Source organism: Pinus tabuliformis, chromosome 1_1 (genome assembly GCF_031772625.1).
Source record: "Pinus tabuliformis cultivar Carrire ecotype Pingquan chromosome 1_1, CPIR1, whole genome shotgun sequence".
Taxonomy (NCBI): domain Eukaryota; kingdom Viridiplantae; phylum Streptophyta; class Pinopsida; order Pinales; family Pinaceae; genus Pinus; species Pinus tabuliformis.
The window spans coordinates 325,214,013-325,226,657 of NC_142297.1; the positions used below are offsets into that span (position 1 = coordinate 325,214,013).

At 39.1% G+C, this 12,645-nt stretch overlaps 1 protein-coding gene across 3 annotated transcripts; it reads left to right on the forward strand.

Annotated features, from left to right (window-relative positions):
- The first annotated feature begins 385 nt into the window (after window positions 1–385).
- On the forward strand, window positions 386–4,250 carry LOC149212879 (uncharacterized). 3 transcript variants are annotated; one of them, XM_089390683.1, is made up of 3 exons: window positions 386–635; window positions 802–3,037; window positions 3,211–4,250. In XM_089390683.1, the coding sequence occupies exons 2-3, from the start codon at window positions 1,400–1,402 to the stop codon at window positions 3,928–3,930; spliced, it is 2,358 nt and encodes a 785-aa protein (XP_089246809.1). In that variant the 5' UTR covers window positions 386–635; window positions 802–1,399; the 3' UTR covers window positions 3,931–4,250. The 3 variants fall into 3 exon arrangements, with proteins under 3 accessions (XP_089246809.1, XP_089246810.1, XP_089246808.1); XM_089390684.1 differs by having other exon boundaries at window positions 920–3,037; XM_089390682.1 differs by having other exon boundaries at window positions 1,256–3,037.
- Window positions 4,251–12,645: the final 8,395 nt, after the last annotated feature.

Here is a 12,645-nt window from a genome sequence, read left to right on the forward strand (position 1 = left end):
CTACCATTCTATCGCTAAAAAAAAACACCCAATAACAAAAATAAATATACAATTATTGTAAATACAATTTATAACCATCAAAGTTACAATAACCCATAAAAAACTGACACCAAAGCGCTGGGAAACTAATTATATTATAAATAACTTTTAGTGTATCCCGCTCCGATATTATTAAATGGCGGTGGTATCATTAGCTAACTTAGCTTGCGTTAAATTTGTGGGGGCCAGCCCTTAGTTCCGTCGAAGCCCGCTCCATGTGACCGCAAAAGTAAAGTTAGTAAACTCAAAACGGTAAAAAAAATTAGAAAGTAGCCGTCCGGATTTGGAGCCAAAAAATATTTCAAACTACAATTATCATTATCCGAATGTTTTCGGACAGAAAAACGCAAATACCACATTCAGAGAATTGCATGGGCTTCTACATTTCAACAACTCTGTGCTCATCAGTCCTAAATTCGAATTCAGCTCAAGTAGTCCCACCCGTGTTTAACAGAAAGTAGTCCCACTTTCTGTAGTCCCACCCGTGTTCAACAGAAAGCCTGAATTCCGGCTTTGGGTGCTCCGTTTACTGATTCGCTTCTCCCCCATTCGCTGGATCTGACGTGAAGCCGAGAATCAAGTTTTAACGCGCTCAGGTCTGTACAAAATTTGCCCATTCGCAGTTATTGAGTGCCTTCTTTTTCGTTTTTTTCTGGCAGTAGTTAGGGGTTATGTAATGAGCCAGGCTGCATTGGATTCATTGTTTTGTGTTATTTCCATTGAACTTTTCAGTGTTCAGAAATTGGGTTGTTATTTTCATAGGCGTGCAGGTGTTGGGTTCTTCATTTATTTTCTGGGGCATGCGGGTATTGGGTTCTTTATCGGATTCCACAGGTGTGGACTGACAAACTTCAGTAATTTCTACCTGGGCTTGTCTCAGGCTCAGAGAATTTGACCGTTACAGTGAATGCCGTGGAAACCCAATCTAGAAAAGGCGTGCCCATGTTGTGAATGATATCTGAATGCAAACTTACTGTGGGGCTTTATTGCGCTCGTCACTGATCTTCCGAGCGTTTAGGTTACTTGAGTATATTTTTTCTGGTGCCAAAACTCATTGAGCGAGCGAGGCTTTAAGTACTTGCTATATAAAGGTTTGGGGAATGAAGGGTTTTATCCTGTCTACAGAAGGGTTTGGATTGAGAGAAGTTTTAAATATTTCTAGTCTTAATTTTGTTTTTTCTGAGGATTCTCATGTATTGCACGCTGTGTTTGACAGAATTCCATTCATTGTGAATTTTCTTGGACCCTTCCGGGACAAATCTGTGCAAGTGCTTCGCCATATTGGGTCAGAGTGTGAGCTCTGCCAGATTTTGTAAACCGCGGGCTTCTTCTCTGAAGTGAGAAGACTATTGAAAGATTCATGGGTACCCATTTGAAGCAAGTTTTTGCAGATCTAGACAAGGATCCCGACAGCAGAATAAGATGTCTGAATTCTCTAAGAAACTATGCCCAGCAGTTAGACAAGAAGATGATCCCACAGTTTATAGCCCAGCTGTCAGAGCTTCCAGATGGGCAGCTTCCTAGAGAGTATTTGATCTCTTTGTATGAAGTGATTGTGCGAGAACACGGTAAAAGCATAATTCCCCAGATAACTAAGATGATGGGTGACGTGTTGAAAGCATTGTCCTCAAATGCACCCTCTTTGGCCCTGCAACAGGTCTGTGCCAAGGCGGTTTCAGCAATGGCAAGATATACACTAGATCCTAGCTCTTTTCAAGGGCAAAGAGAGGGAGTCATCCGAGATTTAGCCAGTCCCCTGATTGATGTCTTGTTAGGAACTGTACAGTCACTGGCAGAAGGAGCAGCATCGTGTTTGCAAGTTTTAGTGGAAACAGAGGCATGGAAATATGCACCTGATGATATTGTCAATGAAATTTGCTTGAGAGTTACAGGGGCATTGGAGGAGAAAGGGACCCAAACAAATAGCCATATGAAGCTGGTTTGTTCTCTAGCCAAGTCTAACAGCCCCATTCTTGAAGCTTATGGGAGGTCTCTGCTCAAGGCAGCAGCTAAAATCCTTGAGACCGGAGTAGTCACTGGGAACTCTCAGCAACGTTTGCATGCTGTCCTGATGGTCAATGGTTTATTGAAATTTGTGGACATGGACATTTTAGCTTCAGAAATTCCAAATACTGTTATGTATCTGGAGAGATGTCGGTCTGATAGAACACCTTATGTAAGAAAAGTAGTTTCTGAAACTATTCAACTTGCCAAGGCTTTAGCTTCTGAGATGAGTATAGACCTAAATAATGATGGCTCTTATAGCGATGAGGAAATTCCCTGTGAAGGCAACAGATCTAGTAGGGGTAGTTTTTGTGGATTCAACGACTTTTCACCAGACATGCAAATTGGTCCCTACACACATTCCCCTGTTTCTTCCGTGCAATCTTTGAATACTGAATACCAAACTCCTTCTATAGCAGGCTCTGGTACGAGAGCTAGAAGGTCCTCTAATTTTGATTTGAGCCGAGGTTATTATTCTGATTCTATAGATGAGGATGCCTTCTCAAGGAAAATGAGGAATTCATCCTTCTCACCATGGTCTGATAGGTCAGAGTCAACCAGACCCAATGCTGGAAAAAGCATGGCAACTGAGCAGACTCCTCACTGTTTCTTAACTCGCAGTGGAAAAGATGGTGATTCCAGGACATATTTGGTGTCAGAATCACGTTTATTTGAAAATGGAGGGAATAGAAGCATTTCATTAGAAAATGGCATTAAGTTTGGGAGTGATACAGAAATTGCCGCAGAGTATGAAAGTGATGGAGCTTCGGAAAGAAAAGACTCTTGTGAACATGTTAATAGGCAAACAAGGACCAGGATGCATATGTTTGACAGACATGGAGAAAATGGAAACACATTGACCTGTGATGGAGACCATTTTGAAAGGAGACGTTCCTATAAGGAGGCTGAAAATGATCCATGCTTTTCCTTCTGCATTAACAATGCTCGCTCTCATTGCCCGTCAGCTGTGGAAAAATCTGCAGTTAGCCCTAAGGTACGCATCAAGAGAATGGGATATATTATTGTTAGTTTGCCTGTTTTGTCTTGTTTTATGCAGCTTGTGCTTGATGAGGAAGCTTAAGCAAAGTTGGCACATTTTAGCTATATTGGCGTTATCTCTTGTGATCGCAAATGCTTAGGTGATTTACTGTTTGTTCTCTTCCTCAGGATCCAGTATTATATATTACAACTGATGATATGAATGTATTCAACACACCAAGGACAATTGTTAGGTCTCTGAAACAGCATTCCTCCTCAGAGAACACATGTAAGAAATTGCAGTTGAGAAAAGAATTCGCAGATTCAGCAGAAGTTAACTATGATAATTTAAATGAAACTGACTGGACCATGAACATAAGTCCAGCTGCCAGTGACACTGTTGATGAATCCAGGGGTGGGGACCATGGACAAATGATGACTGCAGGAAAAGGAAGGACAGTGCTTGACAGTCTGTACAGTGTAGCTGATGGATATTCAGTTAGAAGCAATTCAGAAGAGGGAGATCTTCCGAACAGCTCTGAATGGTCAGAAAGTGTGCATAGAACTGGTTCATTGTCACCTGCTTCAAGTACGGTCTTTGAGGAGATATTAGATAACAAGGGAGATTACCACAGCAATGGCTTGACCGAGTTAGACAAAGGAACTCATAGGACGGACGATAAGAAAGAAAATTGCTTACCAGCTGATGTTGGTTCAGTTGAAGGTTCAGCTGAGTCTTTCAACGGGCAAGAGACAAATGCATTTTGTACATATTGGAGAAGAGCATTGCGCTTTATGGAATCCATTATGGGAATGTCCTTGTGTGCTGTGCTGGCTGTTCCTGCAACAATGGTGGTTGTCAAGTTATGTAGCATGCAAGAGGAATATCCTGTCATGGTTCCTACCTAGGACATTGAAATTTAGTAATTTACAAAATCATCTTGAGTATGCAGCCTTTGTCTTAATGGGAGTATACAATTTGAATCATCTTCTTGAAGCATCTTGCTTTTGCCTTATCCTTATTCATCAGGCTTTCTTCGATATGTTTGATTGCACACGGGATAATGATAAAGCATAAATTCCATTTGTGGACAGTAGGACGACGAATCGTGGAAAGCTTTCTGTTGTTTGAATGCCAGTTGTGAGGATGTTTATCCATTGGATAAAAAAAGAAGTTGCTGTGACATCTCATTCTATATAAACCACTGAAGTTAGAAAGTTACAGCTGCTATTGTTGGTTGCTCCTCCTTTGAATTTACTAAACAACACCTATTTTGAGATATATTTATCATCTTACTGTGCATTAAATCCTTAAGGTTCATTTTAATTGTGTAGAAGGAATGGTCTGGCCTGAACAAGGTGAGGAACCAGTTGTTAATTGTCAGTTCTGTGCCATGACAGTCAACTCTATGCAGTTGCGTTGCTTATTATTAATATTTTAACTGAATAGGACATTTCTGACTGAATACTTTGAGATATATTTATCATTCTCACTGTGCATTAAATCCTCAATGTTTAGTTTGATTGTGTAGAAGGAATGGTCTGCCTGAACAAGGTGAAGAACCATTTGTTAATTGTCAAATCTGTGCCATGACAGTTAACTTTATACAGTTATAGTGCTTATTATTAATAAACCGAATATGACATTTCTGCCCATCCTGCAATTTATTTTTAATCGCTGGACGAACATGCTATCATGCTATTTATAGATGAGTTATATTGAAGGAAGAACATAGGTACAAACCTCCCCAAGCTATGTTGAGAGTGTAAGTGTGGACCTCAGCAACTGCGAAAATGTGAGTGCCTAATAAGCATGGAGTTACTTTGAGCCCTGAGTTTTGGCACTCAAAAAATAAAAATGAAGGGGTAGGGTTGCAAAATTTATAGGATCGTGTGTGCAAATAAACATCTGAATTTGAAAGTGCAGAGGTATTTTAGATGGATTGGTGTTATTATTTCTTTATTTTTATGTAAGCTTTTGTCTTCTCACGATGTTGAAAGCATGTCTGGGTTATCTATTCTGTTGGAAGTTTGACAACGAATTATGTAAATTTGGGTAAAAATATAACTAGTTAGTTTTATACCAAAATAGTAGTTATGTAACAGAGGAGGCTTGTATAAAACTAGTGAATGCCCGAGAAATGTAATAGTGGAGAATCATTGTTGAATTAATAAAGATTCCAATCCCTTGCCCCGTGGATGTTTCCTTGACAGGGTGTCAAGGTTTTACCATGTAAATTCTGTGTGTTTATTTGTGTGTTTGGTTTCAGTTTTCCAGTTAATTATGAACCTTTCTTGGTCAATGTATAATTGAATGTTTATTATCTTTCTTCATTTACCCTATTCGAACTACAAATAGTATCAGAGCCAGTGAATTGAGTCTGGAGTCTAGGAGTGCTGTCGAGAGGTTGCATGAAAGGGAGGTAGTCGAGAAAATTGTGCCAAACCTTGTATTCTCAGTGTGGAAGCTGTGTGTCTTTGCGTTCAGCGTGAACGCTGCATTCTCATCGTGAAGGCTGTGTGTCTTTGCGTGAAGGCAAGTAGATTTGTGTGCCCAACCAGTTCTACGCTGCTAGACCTGCGTGAGGGAGAGAACTCATTATTTGAGCGTAAGTCTGCTTGTGTAATGTGACAGAGTGAGACAGCACACAGAGGTCAGAGCGTGAGAGGTTTGAGGCTTGTCTTCTCTGCGTTTGAGGAGGAGGTCATCTGCGTCCATCTGCGTTTGAAGAGGAGTACGCTTCTGCGTGAGGAGGCTATCTGTTCTGCGTGAAGTGTTGCTTGAGCAGAGCGTAAAGAGGAAGCAACACTGTATATGCCCTCTTCCCTGTGTATGTTCTGAAAAATCGCGTTGACTGGCAAGGAACCTACGTATGAATTGCTGCAACTGCAAACCCATTTTCTGCACGTGAAGGGACCTGCGTGGAATCCCGTTGCTTGTCGAGCAGAACGTGAAGGGAGCCGTTGCCCAGTCTTCGCTGCAGAGAAAGAAAGAGCCGCTGGACCAGGCTGCATACTTGTTGCTGGCCACTTGCGTGTGATCATCTTGGAAGGTTTGTTGGAGAGAAAGATAGAGCCGTTGGACCAGGTTGCATACTTGTTGCTGGCCACCTGCGTGTGATCATCTTGGAAGGCCAGGTATTTTTTTTTTTTTAAATTTGTGAAGAAATTTAGGGTGTGTTGAAAGATTTCTTTGAAGTAAAAAAAAAAATCTTTGAAGGGTTTGTTGAAAGATTTCTGTGAAGTGAAGAACAAAGTGTTTTTTTTTTTTTTAAGATTTCATTTAAATTGAAGAAAAATAAATCCAAGGGTTTCTTCCATTAAATTGATGAAAAAGAAAACAAAAGATTTGAAATAAAAAATTGTTGAATTGGTTCACCAAATTTTTTTTTTGGAAGGAAATATAAACCCTAGTTGAAGAAAAAAACTTTATTGGAGAAATAAGGAAATATAAACCCTTTCTGAAAACACTGAAACTCTAGGAGAAGAAAAAAATGGCCAAAATGTCGAATGCGAAATTCGAGGTGGAGAAATTCACTGGAAAGAGAAATTTTGCTCTTTGGAAACTGAAGGTTAGGGATCTGCTTGTGCAACAAGGGTTGCACAAGGCATTGTATGGGGCAACTAAGAAACCTGCAACCATGACTACTTCAGACTAGGAGGACTTGGATGCCCGAGCTCTCAGTACCATCCGGTTATGCCTAGTGGATGAAGTTCTCTTCAATATTGTTAAAGAGACTACAACTTCAGGCTTGCGGGAAAAACTGGAAAAACTCTATATGACAAAGTCATTAACCAACATAATTTATCTGAAAAGACAGTTGTACAGTCTTCGAATGAAAGAAAGTTCAAAAGTTGCAGAACATTTGAATGTTTTTAATACACTTATATGTCAATTAACAGATATGGAAATTAAAATTCAGGGAGAAGATAATGCCATAACCTTGCTATGTTCTCTGCCTGAATCATGGGATCACTTCGTAACTTCAATAAGTTTAAGCACTGCAGATTCTTTGAAGTTTGAATCAGTCGTGGGTGCTCTCGTCTAAAGAAGTACGAAGGAAATCCAGTACTGAAACAGCTGCATCAGAAACCATAGTAGCAAGAGGACACTTAAAGGAAAGAGGAGACAAACCAAGGGGGTATTCCAGATCTAAATCGAAGGGAAAGAAGTGTAAGGCAAAATGTTGGCACTGCAATAAAATTGGATGCTTGAAGAAACACTGTTGGAAACGAAAAGAATCCGATAACCCGAAGAAGGAAGCGAATCAGGTCGATTCAGGTATGATAGAAGAAGTTTTATCTGTTGAAGAATTATATATGATAGATGAAACTTCACCTGAATGTAATATCTCTCAGGGTTTAGAAAGCTGGCTGTTAGACTCTGGTGCTTCTCATCACATGTGCCCACATGGAAATTGGTTTACTTCATATGAAAATGTAAATGGTAGTTCTGTGTTTATGGGTAATAATGTGTCATGTCACACTGTTGGGATGGGGAATATCAGGATTAACCTTGCTATGTTCTCTGCTCGAATCATGGGATCACTTTGTAACTTCAATTAGCTTAAGCACTGCTGATTCTTTGAAGTTTGAATCAGTCGTGGGTGCTCTCTTGTCTGAAGAAGTATGAAGGAAATCCAATACTGAAACAGCTGCATTAGAAACCATAGTAGCAAGAGGACGCTTAAAGAAAAGAGGAGATAAACCAAGGGGGTCTTCCATATCTAAATCGAAGGGAAAGAAGTGTAAGGCAAAATGTTGGCACTGCAATAAAATTGGACACTAGAAGAAAGATTGTTGGAAACGAAAAGAATCCGATAACCCGAAGAAGGAAGCGAATCAGGTCGATTCAGGTATGACAGACGAAGTTTTATCTGTTGAAGAATTATGTATGATAAATGAAACTTCACCTGAATGTAATGTCTCTCAGGGTTTAGAAAGCTGGCTGTTAGAATCTGGTGCTTCTCATCACATGTGCCCACATAGAAATTGGTTTACTTCGTATGAAAATGTAAACGCTAGTTCTGTGTTTATGGGTAATAATGTGTCATGTCAGACTGTTGGGATGGGGAATATCAGGATTAAGATGTATGATAACACAGTGAGAACATTAACTAGTTTTAGACATGTACCTGATTTGAAGAAAAATTTGATTTCTTTTGGAGTGTTGGATTCAGATGGTTATAAGTTTACAGGTCAGGATGGCGTCTTGAAAGTATTTAAAGGAGCCCTAGTGGTTATGAAAGCAGAAAAGGTCGGAAATCTTTATAGGTTCAAAGGAAGTACTCAGGTAAGTGAAGCATCGATTGCGTCAGAAAAGGAAGAAGCAGGTACTCGTCTATGGCATCAGTGATTAAGTCATATGAGCGAGAAAGGTCTTTAGATACTGATGAAACGTAAATCTCTTCCCGATCTGAAGACTGAAATCCTTGAAGTTAGATTTATGTAAACATTGTGTGTATGGAAAACAATGTAAACAGAGATTTAAATTTGGAAATCATAATGGTAAAGATATTTTAGACTATATTCATTTTGATCTATGGGGACCATCCCCTGTTGTATCATATGGAGGTGCTCTATATTTTTTAACTTTTATTGATGATTTCTCTCGTAAATTTTGGGTCTTTATGCTAAAAAAAAAAGCTGATGTATTCAATATCTTTAAACAATTTAAAGAAATGGTAGAGAAAAGAACAGACAAATCTATTAAATGTTTAAGAACTGACAATGGTGGTGAGTCACTTCAATTGAATTTGAACAATACTGTAAGGATGAGGGAATTATTAGACACAAAACTGTTGTTTATACTCCTCATCAAAATGGTGTTGTTGAGTGTATGAATCAGACTCTTATGGAAAGAGCCAAAAGCATGATCAACAATGCTAACTTGCAAAAGGAGTTGTGGGAAAAAGCAGTATCTACTGCTTGTTATTTAGTTAACAGATCACCTTCAATAGCAATTAATTGTAAAATTTCTGAAGAAGTTTGGACAGGTCAGTTTTGTGATTATTCACATTTGAGGATATTTCGCTATGATGCTTATTCTCTCATTCCTAAAAATCAGCGTTCAAAATTAGTTCCAAAATTGAAATGTTATGTCGTTGTTGGATATGACTATGCAGTGAAAAGATACAGGTTGTGGGATCTTACATTGCGGAAGATAGTCATTAGTAGAGATGTAACATTTGAGTGAATCTTCTATTTTAAAATCAAATGTTGAAAGAATTGAACAGGAATAGGTATTGCCAAATCAACAAGTTCAGTTGGAGGCTAGGCCTTTCGGTGATAGTCAAAAGGAAGGAGGGACTTCTGGAGAAAAAGGTGTTGAAGACACAAAGGAAGTCGTTGAAGCTTCTGAACCAGATCAAGTTTCTGAACCAATTCAACAACTAGTCGCTCTAAGAAGGTCTACAAGGGAAAGAAAAACTCCCAAGAGGTATGAAGATTCTGCTTCATCTTTTGCTTTGATTACTGAAGATGGTGAACCTGCTTGTTATCAGGAAGCAGTAGATGATACAGATAGCGAAAAATGGAAAACGACTATGGAAGAAGAAATGGATTCCTTAGTCAAGAACAATACCTGGGATCTTGTAGAGCTTCCTGAAGGGAGAAGTGTTGTTGGATGCAAGTGGGTCTTCAAACTGAAACGGAAAGTTGATGGAAGTATCGAAAGGTATAAGGCGAGACTAGTAGCAAAAGGGTATTCTCAGGTTGAAGGTATAGACTTTCATGAGATTTTTTCTCTAGTTGTAAAACTTGTTTCTATTCGTACTGTGTTGGCACTAACTGCGTTACTTAATCTTGAGTTAGAACAGTTAGATGTTAAAACAACATTTCTACATGGTGATTTGAATGAAGAGATATATATGGAACAACTAGAAGGTTTTGTACAAGGTCGTAGCAGAAGATTAGTTTGCAAGCTCAGGAAATCATTGTATGGTTTGAGGCAGTTTCCCAGACAATGGTACAAGAAGTTTGATTCCTTCATGGTGAGGCAGAACTTTATAAGAAGTGAGTATGATCATTGTGTATACTTTAAAAGTTTCAATGGCATATTCATTATCTTAGCTTTTTGTATGTTGATGATATGCTTATTGCAAGCAAAAGCATGGAAGAGATCAACAGGTTAAAGGCTCAGCTCTCTAGGACGTTTGATATGAAGGATCTTGGAGCAACAAAACATATCTTGGGCATGGAGATACACAGAGACAGGAAAAATGGTAAGCTTTGGTTATCACAGTAGAAGTATGTGGAGACGTACTTGAAAATTTCTCTATGAACAATGTGAAACTTGTTAATGTTCCACTAGCTTCCCATTTTAAGCTTTCTTCGGTTTTGAGTCTTAGAACTGATGAAGAAAAACAATATATGTCTCATGTACCATATGCAAATGCTGTAGGCAACTTAATGTATGCGATGGTATCTACAAGACCTGACATTTCACATGCAGTTGGAGTTGGCAGCAGGTTCATGGCAAATCCAGGTAAAGAACATTGGCAAGCAGTGAAATGGGTGCTTCGATATCTAAGAGGCACAAGTGACCATTGCATCGTCTTTAATGGTAGTGAAGGATCAGTCTGCGGATATGTAGATGTTGACTATGCAGGTGATTTGGACAAAAGAAGATCTACTACAGGTTATGTCTTTACTCTAGTAGGTGGAGCAATTAGTTGGATGTCAAAGCTTCAAGAAACAGTGGCGTTGTCCACTACTGAAGCAGAATATATAGCTGCTTCACATGCCAGTAAAGAAGAAATCTGGTTAAAGGGTCTGCTCGATGAGATTGGAAGGACGCAGGAGAAAGTGAATGTACTTTGTGACAGTCAAAGTGCTATTCACTTGGCTACAAATCCTGCTTATCACAGCAGAACCAATCACATTGATGTAAGGTATCATTTTCCGAGACATATGTTTGATGGCAGAAAAGTAGCTCTTCAAAAGGTCCATATGCGAGAGAATTGTGCAGACATATTCACAAAGCCAGTTACAGTAGAGAAGCTGTGATGGTGTTTAGCGTCTCTTGGCTTGCAGAAAAGATGATGAATGGGCATGGGCAAGGGATTAAGAAAATTGTTGTCAAGGTGGAGTTTGTTGGAAGTTTGACAACGAATTATCTAAATTTGGGTAAAAATGTAACTAGTTAGTTTTATACTGAAATAACAGTTATGTAAAGGAGGAGGCTTGTATAAAACTAGTGAATGCCCGAGAAATGTAATTGTGGAGAATCATTGTTAAATTAATAGAGATTCCAATCCCTTGTCCCGTGGATGTTTCGTTGACACCCTGTCAAGGTTTTACCACGTAAATCTTGTGTGTTTATTTGTGTGTTTGGTTTCAGTTTTCCAGTTAGTTATGAACCTTTCTTGGTCAATGTATAACTGAATGTTTACTATCTTTCTTCATTTACCCTATTCGAACTACATATTCAATATAAGTTAACGAGGACTTGCATCTGGTCCCATATGCTTGAAATGGCCTGCCGGCATGGGTGAGGCAGTCCATGAGCCGCAACACAACTTTGGGGGTATTGAATCATGTTGGGGACAATATCACCAATTTTGTGCTTAATCATCAAACCAAGGGCCGTTTATTAATATTTCAGGATCTCCATTTATCCTGTTCTAAGGCAGATTCTCTTTAAACCTATTTAGATAGTGCACTTAAGTAGGGCTTGCAGTCTTTTTGATCCAAATGCATCTAATAATGCATGTACTTTGGGTTCTGTTAGTTAGAAACAATGTGCATTGAGGGCACTACCTCCCAATAGGCCTTGTTTCAACATTTCTCGATGATTGCACAACAAACATGTATGGTACTGGGGACCTTTGGCTCATATGATATCATTTTCTTTCACCCCCTATTTTAGGCCTTGTGCTACTCCATCTTTAGGAGCATATAGTTGGCTTGGATCGCTGTCATAGTTTTGGTTTGATGGACTTGGGAGGCTAGTAGGATAGGTTAGAATTTAATGTGGCACTTTATGTGAAAATTCCTTGATTGCAATCATTGGATATTATTCACCTAATTAACTAATAATTCACAATTGCAATCTTCACCAAAAAATACGTTGCAGAAAAATAAAATTAGGGATTGAGAAATAGATGCACATACACAATAAAGATCGACACAATAATTTTTGATATAATGTCCCCAAAAAAACCCTGAAGGGAAAATCGATGCAACAAATGAAGGTTTATTTTATTATGCAACAATTTGGAAATTATTACAATTGAATGCCCAAAGGGCTATCATCTGGAAAATATCTAGGAGATTTTTTCTCCTTTCTGCAATTAATCTGGCCTCCCTTTGGCCTGCTCGAACCCTCTCATTAGCAACTCGGTTTGCATGGAATTCACACTGTCTGACCTGGGAAATTCATATGGCTTGCTATCTGGCTCTTGGTGAGCCATCTTACCTCGCTTTGCCTCTGGAAAAATTTGATTTGCCTTTTGGATGATCTTTCCAGCCTCCGACAATTGAAACGACCTCTCTCTGACAACTCACAATGGGGTTTCTAGCTACTTGCACTGGCTATTGAACCTCTTTGTAGAATAATTTTGGCCTCCCAATCTGCCTCTCTAGCACTGGAAAATTGTTGGGAAACTCTCTGGAAATCTCCTT

Bases quoted from the DNA above. Each gene is read 5' to 3' on its own strand.
- LOC149212879 (XM_089390683.1), top strand. From the start codon at position 1,400: ATGGGTACCCATTTGAAGCAAGTTTTTGCAGATCTAGACAAGGATCCC. The intron at 3,038-3,210 runs GTACGCATCAAG...TCTCTTCCTCAG, and splicing joins AATCTGCAGTTAGCCCTAAG to GATCCAGTATTATATATTAC.